The sequence below is a fragment of the Talpa europaea genome, assembly GCF_964194135.1.
Source record: "Talpa europaea genome assembly, chromosome: 3".
NCBI classification, from domain to species: Eukaryota; Metazoa; Chordata; class Mammalia; order Eulipotyphla; family Talpidae; genus Talpa; species Talpa europaea.
This window is the reverse complement of record NC_140069.1, coordinates 128,160,485-128,175,177: the sequence shown is the minus strand read 5'-3', so window position 1 is coordinate 128,175,177 and position 14,693 is coordinate 128,160,485. Positions and strand designations below refer to the sequence as shown.

At 39.4% G+C, this 14,693-nt stretch overlaps 1 protein-coding gene across 3 annotated transcripts in view; it reads left to right on the top strand.

Moving 5' to 3' along the window:
- Window positions 1-520: 520 nt before the first annotated feature.
- TSPAN12 (tetraspanin 12) overlaps window positions 521-14,693 on the top strand; it is a gene marked incomplete at both ends in the record, with an annotated part of 61,236 nt that continues 47,063 nt past the window's right edge. For all 3 annotated transcript variants that reach the window (XM_084230478.1, XM_084230479.1, XM_084230477.1), the window contains 2 exons: window positions 521-586; window positions 13,976-14,058. In XM_084230478.1, the coding sequence (XP_084086604.1) occupies window positions 521-586; window positions 13,976-14,058 (149 nt within the window). The remainder of the gene's footprint in view (window positions 587-13,975; window positions 14,059-14,693) is intronic.

Here is a 14,693-nt window from a genome sequence, read left to right as displayed (position 1 = left end):
ACGCGCACCCTCGGACCCTCAGGCCGGGCTGCGATGGCTCCGCGGGGTAGTGTGGCTTCTAACTTTCGGGACTGCTGGGAGCAGAGCTGTCCCCGAGGAGGGTGGTGCACTGGGGGAGGTTGCAGAGGGCGCATCAGAATGCAGAGGACCCCGCCGCGTGTCCCCTGAGAAGGGGCGTTTACCGTGAGCCAGCATTCGTGCGGGAGTCAGTCTTTTACCTACAGGTGTTATCTGAAGCCGATTTGGAACTTTTGAGAGTTTAGGTTACTGTTAAAACTTTTAACAAATGATTTCGGGGAAGCAGCGTCTCGTGTGTCCTGGCTTCGGAGCAGACCCTGGACCTAGCTGCAGGCGGGCGGGCGGAGGAGGGCTGGGGGGCTGGAGGGCTGGGGGGGGCTGGGGGTGGGGAGAGATGGTGAAAAGTCCCCTGTCCATCCCCGCCCCCTGCAGATCGCTGCCGCTTTGCTCTTGGGGGTAGGATGTGGTGAAAGGATGGGGCTTCTCCCTCCCCACGCTCACAATGGCCAGAGAAGATTCCGTGAAGTGCCTGCGCTGCCTGCTGTACGCGCTGAATCTGCTCTTTTGGGTAAGTCAGACAGTCCTGCTGCACCAACAGGTGGGGACGGCTGGGCCGCCGCGTCACGCGCCCCAGGGCAGGGCTAAGCATTCATTAATTGCGTCCGATCACACCCTTTATTTTTCAGAGAAGTAGATTTTTTTTCCTTAAAATGCCTTTGATGTAGCTCTCGAGTTCCATTTCTAATCAGAAAATAGAAATCCACCCCAGAACACCAGTGGCAGTAAAATTAGACTTGAAGTTAATCTGGGGGTATAAATAAGTGCACGTGCTTGGAGATAAGAAAATTATGACCCACTACCGAGGGAACGTCTCCTCTTCAGGAATTTCAGATAGCTGTGCAAGCCATAGATTGTTTCCTTACGTCATCCTAGCCTAGAAAATCTGGTTGGAGCAAGCAAGCTTACTGTTTTTGTAGGAATTCATACCCAGGATATCCTATCAAAAGACTGGATACATTTTTTTCCAGGAGATTTCCATGCAGTCTGAAAAGGTGGTTTTCATGTAACTGTTTCTAAATTGGCGAAGTTTTAAGGAATTTTGTACGTGCTTTTGGAAAATCCCATAGTCATTTGAGGAAATAAAACACATAAAATTTAACAAGCTCTTGGAAATCTTTATGCCCTATGAGCTGCTGACCTGTTATGCTTTGCACCTAGGCATACATTTTTTATTGTTGTTAATAATCACTTTATTATTTAATAAAACTTATGAAGAAAACGTGGAAATTAAAGTTGAATGCTATTTCAGGAAGTTGTCATGCTTAAGCAGAGTTGGGGATGCTAATTTTGTGTTTTACTACATTTTATATTCAAAATCTTCTGCTAAAAATGTTAATGCATAAATTTATTTGTCCGACTGACTGTATTGACCAGCCTTCCCCACAGGGCTGTGTTTTCGAAGGGATTATATTTTGAATGACTCTATTTTAAGGTGATCAATTAAGACTTTAATAAGTAATCTGAAAGATATTTAAACTGGCAACATATTTTCACTCAGCAATAAATTCATCCACTTGGAAATGCAGTAACTATGATTGATCTTTTTCTACTTTTTGATTCTAAAAAGGTACATTTTATGTGGATCATTAAATTACTTGCTAGTTTAAGGTATTAAGATTTCTAACTTTGTTTCTTCAAAATGAGTAATAATTATCGCTCCTGCTCACTAATTTAGCACTTTTCTATTTTATGCTCTTTAATTATAGAAGCATCACATTTTTATAACCCAAAGAGGGTTTAGGGTGAACTGGTTGAACACCCTTTGGTTGTACATGAGAAAACTAAGTCAGTGACTTGCTGAATGTCTGAGAGCCCTGATGGTGATGGCCCAGGGGCAGAACTCACCCTCAGATAATGCCCTTATATGGACATTTACTGACTTTTTAACCTTGGAATTACTTAAATTTTTTTTGGGGGGGGTTGTTCAACATATGGTATTTCTTTGGAAAATTTCTTAATAATCTATATTATGGGGGGGGAGATCTCAAGTCATTTAACAAACATACTGTTCTTCTGAGTAGTGAAATTTGCTTTAAAGCAACTATTCTTTAAACTCCTCCAGTGTAGTGTCTTCAAAGAATTTAAAATGTTCTTTTTGTTGCTAACCTGCACTTTAACTTTCTCATTTTTTTGGTGCACGTGTTCTAATTTACTGTGACAGTTTTCACCTTTCTCCACCCTTCTTCTTTCCCCAGTGTCATCTCCCCTCCCAAAAGATAATCCATGTTAACTGCCCAGTACGTATCCCTGTTTTTCTTTTCTCCAAAGATGTATGTTCTTATACCTGTCTACATACACCCATGTTCATATTCATGTTCATTTGTATATATATTCCCCATATTTTTTGCTACATAGTTTTTTTTTTTACATTTGGGTTAAAGATGCAGGAGTGGAACTGCTGAATTTAAAGATATGTACTGACTTCAATGACAAAATAGTTAATGTTTATATAGTTCTTCATAAGTTTATCAAGTACATTAGTTCTTCAGGCTCCTCATCTATAAAATAGCAAATGAAAGTTCCTATTTTTAAGAGTTTTATGAGGACTAGTGTTTATATATATATATATATATATATATAAAACACTTAGAACAAAGGCAAGTGTTATCTACAAAGTAATAGTTGCACTATTACTAATAGTAATTATAGTAGTAATAATACTTGCAGTTGTTACTATTACAATAGTGATGCTAAAGTATTGATAGATTACATAAATATGAAATGCTGAGTCAAAGGAGTCCTTTGTAATAGTAATAATAGGAATTGTTATTGTTACAATTAAAGCCACTACTACCACTGCCCTTGCTACTTCTCTTTGAGTCAGTAATTCTGTCCTGAGAATGTATCCCCTAGAAAGAATAGCACCAATATTACCCGTTAAATGATCATAAGGTATTTGCTGCTATCTTGTTGGTATTATAGCACTTTTCAATTTTTCCCAATTTGAAAAGGTGTGAATTGATATCTCAGTATTCTATTTCTTTTCCATGCCTACTATCACTCAGCATAATATTCTTCTGTATTTACATATTCTCATTTGTCTCATTTCATACTTCACTTTTGTTAAATAGTTCATATTTATAATTTAGGTTTGCCTTATTGTCTGTTGATAGCATTTGTTATGAAATAACTGCAGTTAAACACGTTTTTATGTGTTGTTCTTCATAGAATTTTTCTCTAGAATTTTATACATTCTTTCATAGTCTCCTATTCTAACACTTGTCTTTCTTTTGTTTGTGGTTTCCTTTTCCATATGGACTTTATGGTAATTTCATGCAACCAAAAAATATCTGTCATGACTTTTGTTGAGATTGGATGAAATATCTTTGGGAAAACTGGCATTGTTCTTTCTGAGTTGAGGCAATGTTTGCAGGTCCTGGACCTCCTTACTGCATGAGAAACAATTTTCAGCCATGTGCTAGACCCTTTCCTGGATATCAGGAAAATAGATTTTCGTGTATGTGTTTGTGTGGGGTGTGTGTGTGTGTATTTGGTACAAAGAAGTTACTCAGAATTCAGTAACTTGTTACCAAGGAGCAGAACAGGAATTGAAAGTTCATTTTTTTCCCTCCAAGTGCACTAGAAATTGTATTACTAGAAATAGTGATAAGTTTATTTGCAGCAAAGAAGTAAACATCCTCAGTAGAAAGGGATTAGCTGTCCACCTGCTGATTCCAGTGACTCTGGAGCAGGGCTTCTCAGCCTCCGTGTGGTTGAGAATCACCGGGGCACCTTGTTCAAATAGAAATTCTGATTCAGTGTGTTTGAGGTTTGGCCAGACAGTGTGCATTTTTACAAAGTTCCTCTTACTGAGAAAACATTGTTTGCAGCACTGCTTATGATTTAGATGTATAGGTGCACACCTATTAAGATTTATATTACCAGGCCTCCCCAGTGGTGCAGTGGTTGAGCGCTGGGTTGCGAAGCTGCCCGCAGCCTCTGCAGCGCCGGTTTGATCCCCAGCCGCCCGGTGAGGATCCCACATGGCACACAGACCTCTCCTGCTGCCCATTGCTCCCCTCAACAGTATAGTTCGTCAGTCTGCCTGCTCTGCTCTCCGCTCTGACTCTGGTGAATTCTCTCACCCTCCCGTGCTTCTGACTGTAGCCAGTGCTTGTATAAATAAATAAAGGAATTAAAAAAAATTATATTACCACTCCCTCTCCACAAACAAAGCACACAGTCCTCCGCCATAGTCTACTGGGTCCCTGCCCCCTTTTTGCCTTCCCCTTCCCCCACCTTCTGGTAACTTCAATTCTGCAGAGTCCTAGGGTTTATTTTGATTTACTTTGGTATAGTATGTATTATATATTTATGATATTTCTAAATATTTTAATATTTTAAACCTAACAAAGGAGGTGAACCCCATTTCTTTTTTTAAAAGTTTATTTTTTTTAATTTTATTTTTTAATTTATTTATACAAGCACTGGGTACAGTCAGAAGCATGGGAGACTGAGAGAATTCACCAGAGCCAAAGCCGGGAGCAGAACAGGCAGACTGACGAAACACACTGCTGAGGGGAACAGCAGGCGGCAGGAGAGGTCTGCGCACCCTGTGGGACCCTCGCCCTGTGGCTGGGGATCAAACCGGCGCTACAGAGGCTGCGGGCAGCTTTGCAGGCCAGTGCTCAACCGCTGCGCCACCAGAGAGGCCCTGAACCCCATTTCTTAAACCAGGCTTCATACCCTCAGTATGGAGAAGGGACATTGTTCTCTCTACTTTTGCAAGGTTGAAAAACTCATCCAAACTCTGTACGAGATCAAGAGCTGTGTCCTTTCCCTCTTCACCTGACTTTTTCTCTCTTCTTCTCTATACCTGTCCCCTCTCCCTTTCTCAAGGATTTTAGGGGGGGAAATCATTCTTCATGGGGAAAACACTGAGGACCTAGGCAACTTTGTTTGGCTGTCTGTGCTGGGAGTTGAAAATCAAACTGAATGAAAAATGTTTTTGACTGCTTATTATTTTTCAAGTGTGAGGCAACAATCCACAGCACCTTCAAGGTCACAAATGTACTGCATTCTTTGTATTGCTGTGGACCCGGTCACCATGATTGCCAAGTGTTGAGTGGCACTGCCCACTGTGAGAAAGAATAACCCTGGTACCACTGCCCTGGGGTTGGCAGACATCCGGGGCCTTCTATGTGTGTTGTGAGGGTGGTGGTTTTTAATGAATAAGAATGCATGGGACACAGTGCCCCAGTGTAACTGCCCCAAGAACTCTCTTGAGACCAAGATTCATCTTCTGGCTATGATGGAGCAAAGAAATGGGTTGTTTTGAATTCATGTTCATATTTATCATGCTTTTACTATGAATTGACACATTATTTAAATAAAAGCAAGTTTTCCTCCATTTTAAAGACAACTTCTGTGACTTTATGATACAAGTGTTTGCCTTCCTTAGATGTGACTTTCTGCTATAAGAAATATGGATATATATGGTTCTCTTTGGCAATTCCTGATATTAATGAACACTTAGAATTTATCAAAGATGTCTATTATTTTCTAAAAGTCAAACATCTGTGGTTTATAACTCCCATTTCTCACCATCAGATATTGTCATTGTGTCCACTTACCATTACTAAAGATAGTAGCAATAGAGTAAAACCACCCTGATTAAATATGAAGAGAAACTGATAAAAGAAAGCCTAAATAAAAGTGGGCCAGAAATCTAGTTCACACTGTTGGGATCTATGCAATGTAGTGAGACAACAGAGGTTGTACGTTCTGTTTCTTTTTCTCTGGCCATCTCTAGTGAATCTAAGTGTTTGAGCATGCAGATTCTAAAGAGATTCTTGGTACATTCAAAAGTAGATATTTGCATTCACACAGCATCTATATAGTAGCATTAAAAACACAACTTTTAAATTTGAGACTCCTGAAATTTATACTATGAAAGACATTCAGTTTTTTCTTTAACTTTCTTTGCCCCACTGAACAAAGATGGGCCACTGTATGCTTCTTAAGGAATGCCTTTAGGAAAAAAAAGAGGTTCTTTGGACCACAACTGCTGCAAACCAGGCCTGGGAACTTGCTTTCATATGTGCCCATTCAGAATATCACCAGAAGGTGTGGAATAATGGAATGGACTGCCCAGAGACTGTTAGGATGAGGCAGTTACCCTTCTTTTACCTTCCATGTCTATATTGTGTCCAGGTAACTTATCAGGGAAGTGGGACAATTTTGAGAGTAAGATGAAAGGGGTATCTCTACAAATAATTACACCAGGACAACAGAGGCTAAATGTAGAACTCTCCTGGCCAGAAGAGTCTCCATCTCTCCAGGGCACCTTGATGAGCATAAAGACTAGTGAGAAGTCCTCCAGGGTGGTATTGACTGATTAGCTCTAATTAATGGATGTTCATGCTTAAGTGATACCCATAGGTAATCTCCAGCAGTCACTTCTGCCTTCATGTTTTCACAGCATCAGTAAATATTGTTATCTGTTTGCTTTCTTTCTATTGCTCATCCCCTGATAAAAGACATAAACTGGCTAAAAGGCAGCAGGGGATGAAACGTGGCATGAAACAGACATGTTACTGGGAAGGCCTTGTGCTGGACTGCCAACCTGCAGAGAATCAGAATTGATTTACTTTTACATTTCGCTAAATAACTATTTGCACCCTGTTTTTTTTTTTTTAAAGCAGAGAATTTTAAAAGCACCTAGTCCAGCTTTTTTTATTTTCAACATGAGCAAACAGAGGTTCTGAAAGTTTAAATTACTTGTCCAAGTTTTCTTTAGAGGCAAAACGGTAATTAAATTTTGGATCTCTCTTCTGCATTTTGCTTTTTACTAACAGATTGGACATAAAAAGGAGAGTTCTGGGACATGGTTTTAGACATCTGTCAGCCTTGTACAGAAACAATTTTTGTCACTGTCATCTTATATGAGACTATATATCATATATGGCAGACAGTTGAAGGATATGAATGTCTGGTGTTTGACTATGACCTTACTTTTTGGTGGAAACTGTAGTTATACATTTCATAATAAATTTAGGGAATGTGTATACACATAAAATTCTGATTTAGAAAAGCACTTGATGCAATACTATTTCAAGAAAAAATAGAATATGCCTCCAATACAAATGTAATATTTATAAATATTTGTTAAGAGCTAGAATTTTCTGAATATTTGGCAAGATAGAATGAAGCAAATACCTTGCTAAGTACTTTATTAAATGTATTTCTATAAAATGCTTGTTATTTTCTAAATATTTCTTTGAGCTAAATATGATATCTTGCAATACTAGAAAAAATATAAGGAACTGTAAATATAATTACATATGAAATTACTGTTTTGACTGTATTATTTTGAGTGAAGTTAAAGAATATAATTTTAGTTTGGAAAATTAGGAGAAATCATGTTATTCAAAAGGATTCCTGAATTGCTTGCATAATTTGTCCTTCTAGATTTAATAACATCAGAATTAGTTATTGAGATGAGTTCATCTCATTTAATTTAGTTCCTTACTGTAGTATACATTATATTTGTTATTACTATTATTATTTCCTCAACCCCAGTGAGTAAAACCACTGTTGGAAATAAAACTGTTTTCAGACATTTAATGTGTCTGGAATTAATACCATAATAAAAAGTAGTTTATTTGAAAAGTAGCATTTTTACTGTAAGATTAGGCTTTGTGTTAACCTTATTTATTTTGACTAGGGTTCTGTGCACAGCTACAATGCTTGGGTAACTGGAAAAAAACAGTAGGGCCAAGTAGAATGTGAAGTTTGTAGTTTAAAGGACTTTTGAGAATACATAGGCCAGCTTCTAACCCGGTACATAAATCTTTGATCTTATAATTCAGCAAGCAAATTTCCAGTGATAAAAAGCTTAGTTCTTGTTAAAGCACTTAATAATTTTGCTCAAGGTTTCTACTGGTTTATCTATCAACTTGAAATCATCTCCCTTTAATTATTTTCTCAGCCATTCTTCTAATATAAATTAGGCCTCCCCACTGGGTTGTGTACTCTGCTATGTGATGGGGCTGTACCTATGATCTGAGCCCTCTAGTGGAGTGAGATGGCTGGACAAAAATAGGAATTTAAATAGGTCTGTACAATAAAATCGAGGAAGTTGGGAGAAAATCTTTACACTCCAGCTGATATTTGAGCTGGTTTTAAAGGATAGGGTTGCTGGGCTCATGAGGAGAGAAAGACAGGAGCAGGATAGCACTCCAGGCAGGGGCAACTGCAGGAGCAAAGGCACCAAGCTTTGGGAGATCTGAACGGTGCCTTTTGCAGAAGCATAAGCAGTATTTTTGTCCTATGCATGGAGAATGTGTGTGGGAAGGACCTGGCAGGAAACAGGTTGAAGAACTAGGTTAAAGGATGACTGAGGAAGGCCTTCTGTGCCCTGCTAAAGAGTTTAAACTTTATTCTCTAGGGTGACTTGGGGAGAGGGGGAGTAGAAGTGAGAGTTGGGGAGGAGCCATAAGGGACAGCTGCTAGAACTTTATAAGCAGAGGAGCTTTACATTTTATAAAGCTAACTGAGGGGTGAGTTTGAGGTGGAATCTGTGAGCTGGAAAGTTCTAGTATAAGGTGTTTGTACTTGGCTAGCAAGACATTGAGGGCCTGAACTAGCCAGAAGTGGCAGAAAGAGGGAGGAATTCACCAAAGGTGTTGCAGAAACAATCTGTAGCACTTGAAACTAATTAGATGTAGGATGGAGGAAGAGGGAGAGGTTCAGACAGCCTGCCAAGCTGTCAGTTTATATGATTGAAGCACTGGTGATGGCCTTTATTGTGATGGAAACACAGTGGGAGGGATACACAAGCTTCAAGAGAAATGGGATGAATGGTTCAGCTTTAGAGATGTCAACATTGAGAATGGCCATGGTAGTCCATTTGGTAGCTGTATGACAGAGCTCCCCTGACATCCATTTGTTAGACCTTCAAATACCTAAAGTTTCTACTTCTGACTTGATTTAATGTTTCTCTAGTTTCATTTTTTTTTAATAGAGGCATGCTTTTATTTATTTATTTGTTTGTTTGTTTGTTTTGTTTATACATGCATTGGGTACAGTCAGAAGCACAGGAGGGTGGGAGAATTCACCAGAGCCAGAGCGGGAAGCAGAGCAGGCAGAAGGACCGAAGTACACTGCTGAGGGGAGCAGCGGGCGGCAGGAGAGGTCTGCGTGCCATGTGGGACCCTCCTCCGGTGGCCGGGGAGCAGCCGGGGATCGAACCGGCGCTGCAGAGGCCGCGGGCAGCTTCGCAACCCAGCGCTCAACCGCTGCGCCACCGGGGAGGCCCTGTTTCTCTAGTTTCAAACTGAGAAAAATGAAGAGATAGCACTGTGGTAAAAGTGACTTGAGGTGATAATGTGATAATCTTACTGTTTTTTTCCATCAAATATTCCATAAAGTAGGTACTTATTATCATAACATTTTATATGTGAGGAAATGGAGTCTTAGGAAAGATTAAATAAATACCCAAAGTCATATAGCACAAAACGAACAGAGCTAGAACTCAACCATGGCTTTTTGATTCAGTGGATGCCCATGGTCAAGACCATATGCCTTAAAATGACCTCTAGGAGTCCTTGTGATCTGGCTTCTGTCTGGCTTTCCATGCTCACCATGTGACAATTTCCCTTCTTTCAACTTAGTGGTGTAGCCTTCCTCTCCTGGATCTTTGCTGTTCCAAAAGAATATTCCAGTTAGATAGAACTTGATATTATCCTTCTGATATCCGTTCTCTTAGAGAAGTCCCTATGGCTCCAGGGAATAAGTTAGTCAGCCCGAAAGATGCTCTTGTATCAACTTGTGTTATTCTTCCCTGTAGTTGTTACAATTTTCAATTGATTAATGTGTATCCCTTTGACTTAATTTTACCACAGAACAGAGATGGCACCTGGTATTGCCCATCAGTGTGTCTCTAGCATATCACACAGTTCCTAGCAAAGAGCAGTGCTTGAACATATGCTATTTAAAGGGAAAAGTGACTCCCAAACCCAAACTGTCCTACCTTACTAGAAATGCTCTGGAATGTGCCATCAAAAAGAAATACATGTATTTTTTGTTCTAAGTAGAAGAACTGTATATGACTACCACTGATAATACATTATACAAAATGAAGAATTCAATAATTTATTGACACTTGCCTCAGAGCTTTATTGAAAATTGACTAAACAGCCTATAAGAAATTAGAAGAGCGAGAAACCAAGGTAAGTTATGACTTTGAAGAATAATAAAGATAGGAGAGGATTATTTACAAGTTAGTTAAATAGAATCTCACATTAATAGATTTTTGGTTCCCATTAAACTTGCAGAGCATTGGAGACCCACATGTATCCATGCAGAGGGAGAACACCTCGCCTCAGATTTAATCAAGTAGTCTGCAGTCTTCTGCTAGCCCTGCATGTTTTAATAGGTTATGTTATTATTTCAGATATGGGGAGGGCAGCAGAACAGATGACTACCACTGAAAAGACAAGTTTATTGTACTCATAGATCTCAAGAGAAGGGAGAGCACGTGGGCATGTATTTTTATTGTGGTTTCCATGAGAAGGAACAGACAAGGTAGTAAACAAGTTTAGGAATGACTAGTCTGAATAATTTCAGCAAACTGTGGAGCATAGGGGCTTTTCCTAGTGAGCTGGCACATGCTTTGGGGTGACAAGAGCAGGTATAGAGTAACCCAGATGTTATACCTCCATAAATAATGTGGTTGGGGATGTGAGCTCCAAGTTGATTGGTTTGTATTAGAAAATGAAAAGCATGTCCCTAAGAGAAGGACTCCCTTATGGAAAGCAGGAGGCCCAGGCCAGGTGACTCAGGCGTGTTATCAGTTTGTCCAGACTAAGGTGTGTCCAGCATATGTATGTAGAACATATGTTAAAGCATTAAGTTTTTGGTAGTTAGATACATGGTTAATACACTGTAGCTGACCTGCTGGGTAACTTTTATTAGCTTTACAATCTGTTCTTCATTCCCAACAGAAATGAGGATAATAATAACTGGCCTAATTCTCTGAGCTGGGGTCCCTGTGTTCTTAACCTTATTTAAGCCATTGATGTTTGAATCCCTGTTTATCAAAGAATAAAGTTCAGACATTCAGACTGAGCTTCACCCTACAGCCAGCTTCCTATTATCCTCTTCCGCTCCCCTCCCCCGCTGTCCATTTTACAGGAACCCTGAATGCTGTGCAGACTAGTCTTTCCCTGTCTGTGGAACTTACCATGCTCACTGCTAAACTTGGAAGGCACTTAATGAGTAAGCCTAGAATTCTAAAGCCTGTAGGTTTTGAATTTGAGCTCTGCCACTTAGAATCTGTGAGTATGAACAGATTACTTCACTTTTCTGTGATTCATGCTATTTTTAACATTCTGTAACTGCCTGGTTTATAAATTCATTCTCTGTGTCCCTCAAGCTCCACAATGTGTGTGTGTGTGCGTGCGTGCGTGCGTGCATGTATGCACACACACATGCGCGCTCATGAACGAGATCTTGTCTCTTATTGCCTTTGGGTCTCTGAATCTACCACAGTCAATACACGGCAGATAGCAGGTGATGAGTAAATGTTTGTAACTGAATGATGAACAAGTGTATCCTCTAGCAGATTTTCCAGGCAGGTAAGCACATTCCATTGTAAAAGAGGTCGCAGAGCACTGCATATTTTCCTTACCACAGAACCTGTTTCCAGAAAACATGTTTCATGGCTACTACCTGAATCAGTACACTCATCCCTACCTTGTACATTCTTTGTCAGAATTTATAGCTAATCTGAAACACAAGATGATAATTGATGTTCATTAAGATGGCAAAGGTTATTAAAAGTTAAATTAAGATGAATTGCACTTTAATGTGCCTAAGAAGACAAGTCTAAGGCACATTTTAGAAAAATTTTCATCAGAATGGAAAAGAACCTAAGGGTGATCTTTCAGCTTTTAGAAGTTTCCTATGAAGTTTCATTTTGAGCATATCCTACATAGGTGCTTTTTCAAAAAAAAAATTGAATAATGGAAAATTTTAAATGTATACCAAAATTAGAAAGTACAGCATGATTAATTCCCAATAATCCATTTCCCACTTTCAACAGTTATCAACTTCAGTTCCCATCTAACCCTCACACATCATGATTATTTAATAAATATCCAATCACCATTCCATTCCATTCATAATTCTTCCATCTCTAAAAGATCAGGACCCTTTGGAAAATAATGTTAATTATTATCACATCTAAAATAATAACTTCTTGGGCCTCCCCGGTGGCACAGTGGTTGAGCGCTGGGTTGTGAAGCTGCCCGTAGCCTCTGCAGTGCCAGTTCGATCCCCGGCTGCTCCCTGGCCACCGGAGGAGGGTCCCACATGGCGCACAGACCTCTCCTGCCGCCTGCTGCTCCCCTCAGCAGTGTACTTCAGTCCTTCTGCCTGCTCTGCTCCCGGCTCGGGCTCTGGTGAATTCTCTCACCTTCCCGTGCTTCTGACTGTACCCAGTGCTTGTATAAATCAATCAATCAATCAATCAATCAATCAATCAATCTTTAAAAAATAAAATAATAACTTCTTAGTATTATCAAATATCTGGTCATATTGAAACATGTGTTTGGTTGGTTTGAATCAGAAGCTAAAACAGGTTAACATATAGCACTGGGTAACCTCTTAAATGTCCTTTAATCTTTAAGAGTTTCTCCTTTTTAAAAAATTTTCACTTATTTTTTTAATTGAAGAAGCCAGATCATTTGTCCAGTAAAATTTCTCATCTTCTCAATTTTGCTGATTGCATTCCCGTGGTGGCATGTAGTACATTTAGCACTTTTCCTTGTATTTCCTATAAGTAGAGCTGGAGGTTTGATTACATTCAGGTTTGACTTTTTGGTAAAAATACAGGGTATTTTTGTGTACCTCAAATTCCATCACATCAAGAGACATTTTGAGTCTGGTTGTCTCTTTGGTGATCCTGAGACCAATCAGTGGGGTCCCATATTTTTCACCAGCCTGATGGCTCCCTTCCATCAGCTTTTCACATAATGCAGTAGTTCTCAGTCCTTGACTACACATTAGGACATCAGTGGAGCCTTTATATATTTCTGATGGCTAGACTCTACTCTCAGAGTAGATTTGGGCTCAGTAATTCTTTAAGAACTCTCAGTGATTGTAATGTACAAATGGCACTGAAAACCATTGACTTGGTTATTTTGTCAGCCATAGAGGATCTTTACCCAGAGGTGCATTATGTCAGAATGGATTGTTAAATAGTGAAATTCTATCATTATTCTAGAGTGATACTCTATCATGCTTTTTGTACATGTTAGCAGAAATTCTTCTGTGAAAACTTTCAATAAATCCTCAGTTTTCTCTTTAGCTATGCAGGAATGCAGGAGAGATAGGATAAATACTAAATTCTTGGCAGTTTTCTGAATAACAATTTGAGTGTCCAACCTCATACCAGAGTTTTAAGTATTATTAAGATCACTGAGTTTTAAGTATTACTATGATTTCATAGATTTTAGCGTGTTGATATGTTTCAATCATTGTGTTATCATTTAACCAATGTAAGCCCTTTTCAGTTTAGCTCTTGGACTTTTTGGGACAATCTCAGTAGTATTTGCTTCCTTGCTTTTAAATGTGACAGTGTGTTTTAGGCTTATTTTGTGTGCTTGACGATTATTTTGTTCTATGGCTTTCTCATCTTAAGCAATTTCCATCCTGAACCTGGAATCAGCCATCTAACTTTCTGTATCCTACTGGGTGACTTTCTATTTTGTGGCTATGATATTATTACAAAACAGAATGACAGATATTTATAGCAATATTCAACAGGTGGCAAATGGTAATTAGGAAAAACAATAGTTATGTAATGAAAGTCCTTCGTTTTCAAAAGTATTAATCCGGCAAGGGATGTTGCATAAGTCCTCAGTAACCAGTTTGTATATTTTTTTTTCCCCAGCTAATGTCCATCAGTGTGTTGGCAATTTCAGCTTGGATGAGGGACTACCTAAATAATGTTCTGACTTTAACTGCGGAGACAAGGTAGGCTTTATAATTAATGATTGATTTCTCTCCTCAGTTTTCCTCATATGCTAGTTTCTAAGTAACTTTGCCTCTAGCTGTTTAGATGGCTGTGTTCTTCCACCATCATTTGGAAAGCTGATCCTCCAGTGAGTGACAACCTTTATTAAAGGAACTGGTGTATTCTTATTAAGGGTGCCGCAGGCCATAGACACACTCCTGGGTTTGGTAGTTCTGTCCCTGTCCTGACTGTTTCAGCCACGTCATGTTTATGAATAAAAGGCAGCATAAGTACTTTTCCCTGACAACTTCTTACCTTTATTTTCCTGAGCTAATGAAAGTCATACCCCCCCAAAAGTCACTTTCTCCTCCAGTTTCAAGGATTGTTCCATTAACATCACAAGGAGCAAATTACTTAATTTCTCTGAGATTCAGTTTATTTATTTTTTTTTATAGAGGCATGTTTATTTCTTTATTTATTTGTTTTGTTTGTTTGTTCTGTTTACACATGCACTGGGTACAGTCAGAAGCGCGGGAGGGTGAGAGAATTCACCAGAGCCAGAGCGGGGAGCAGGGCAGGCAGAAGGACCGAAGTACACTGCTGAGGGGAGCAGCGGGCGGCAGGAGAGGTCTGCGCGCCATGTGGGACCCTCCTC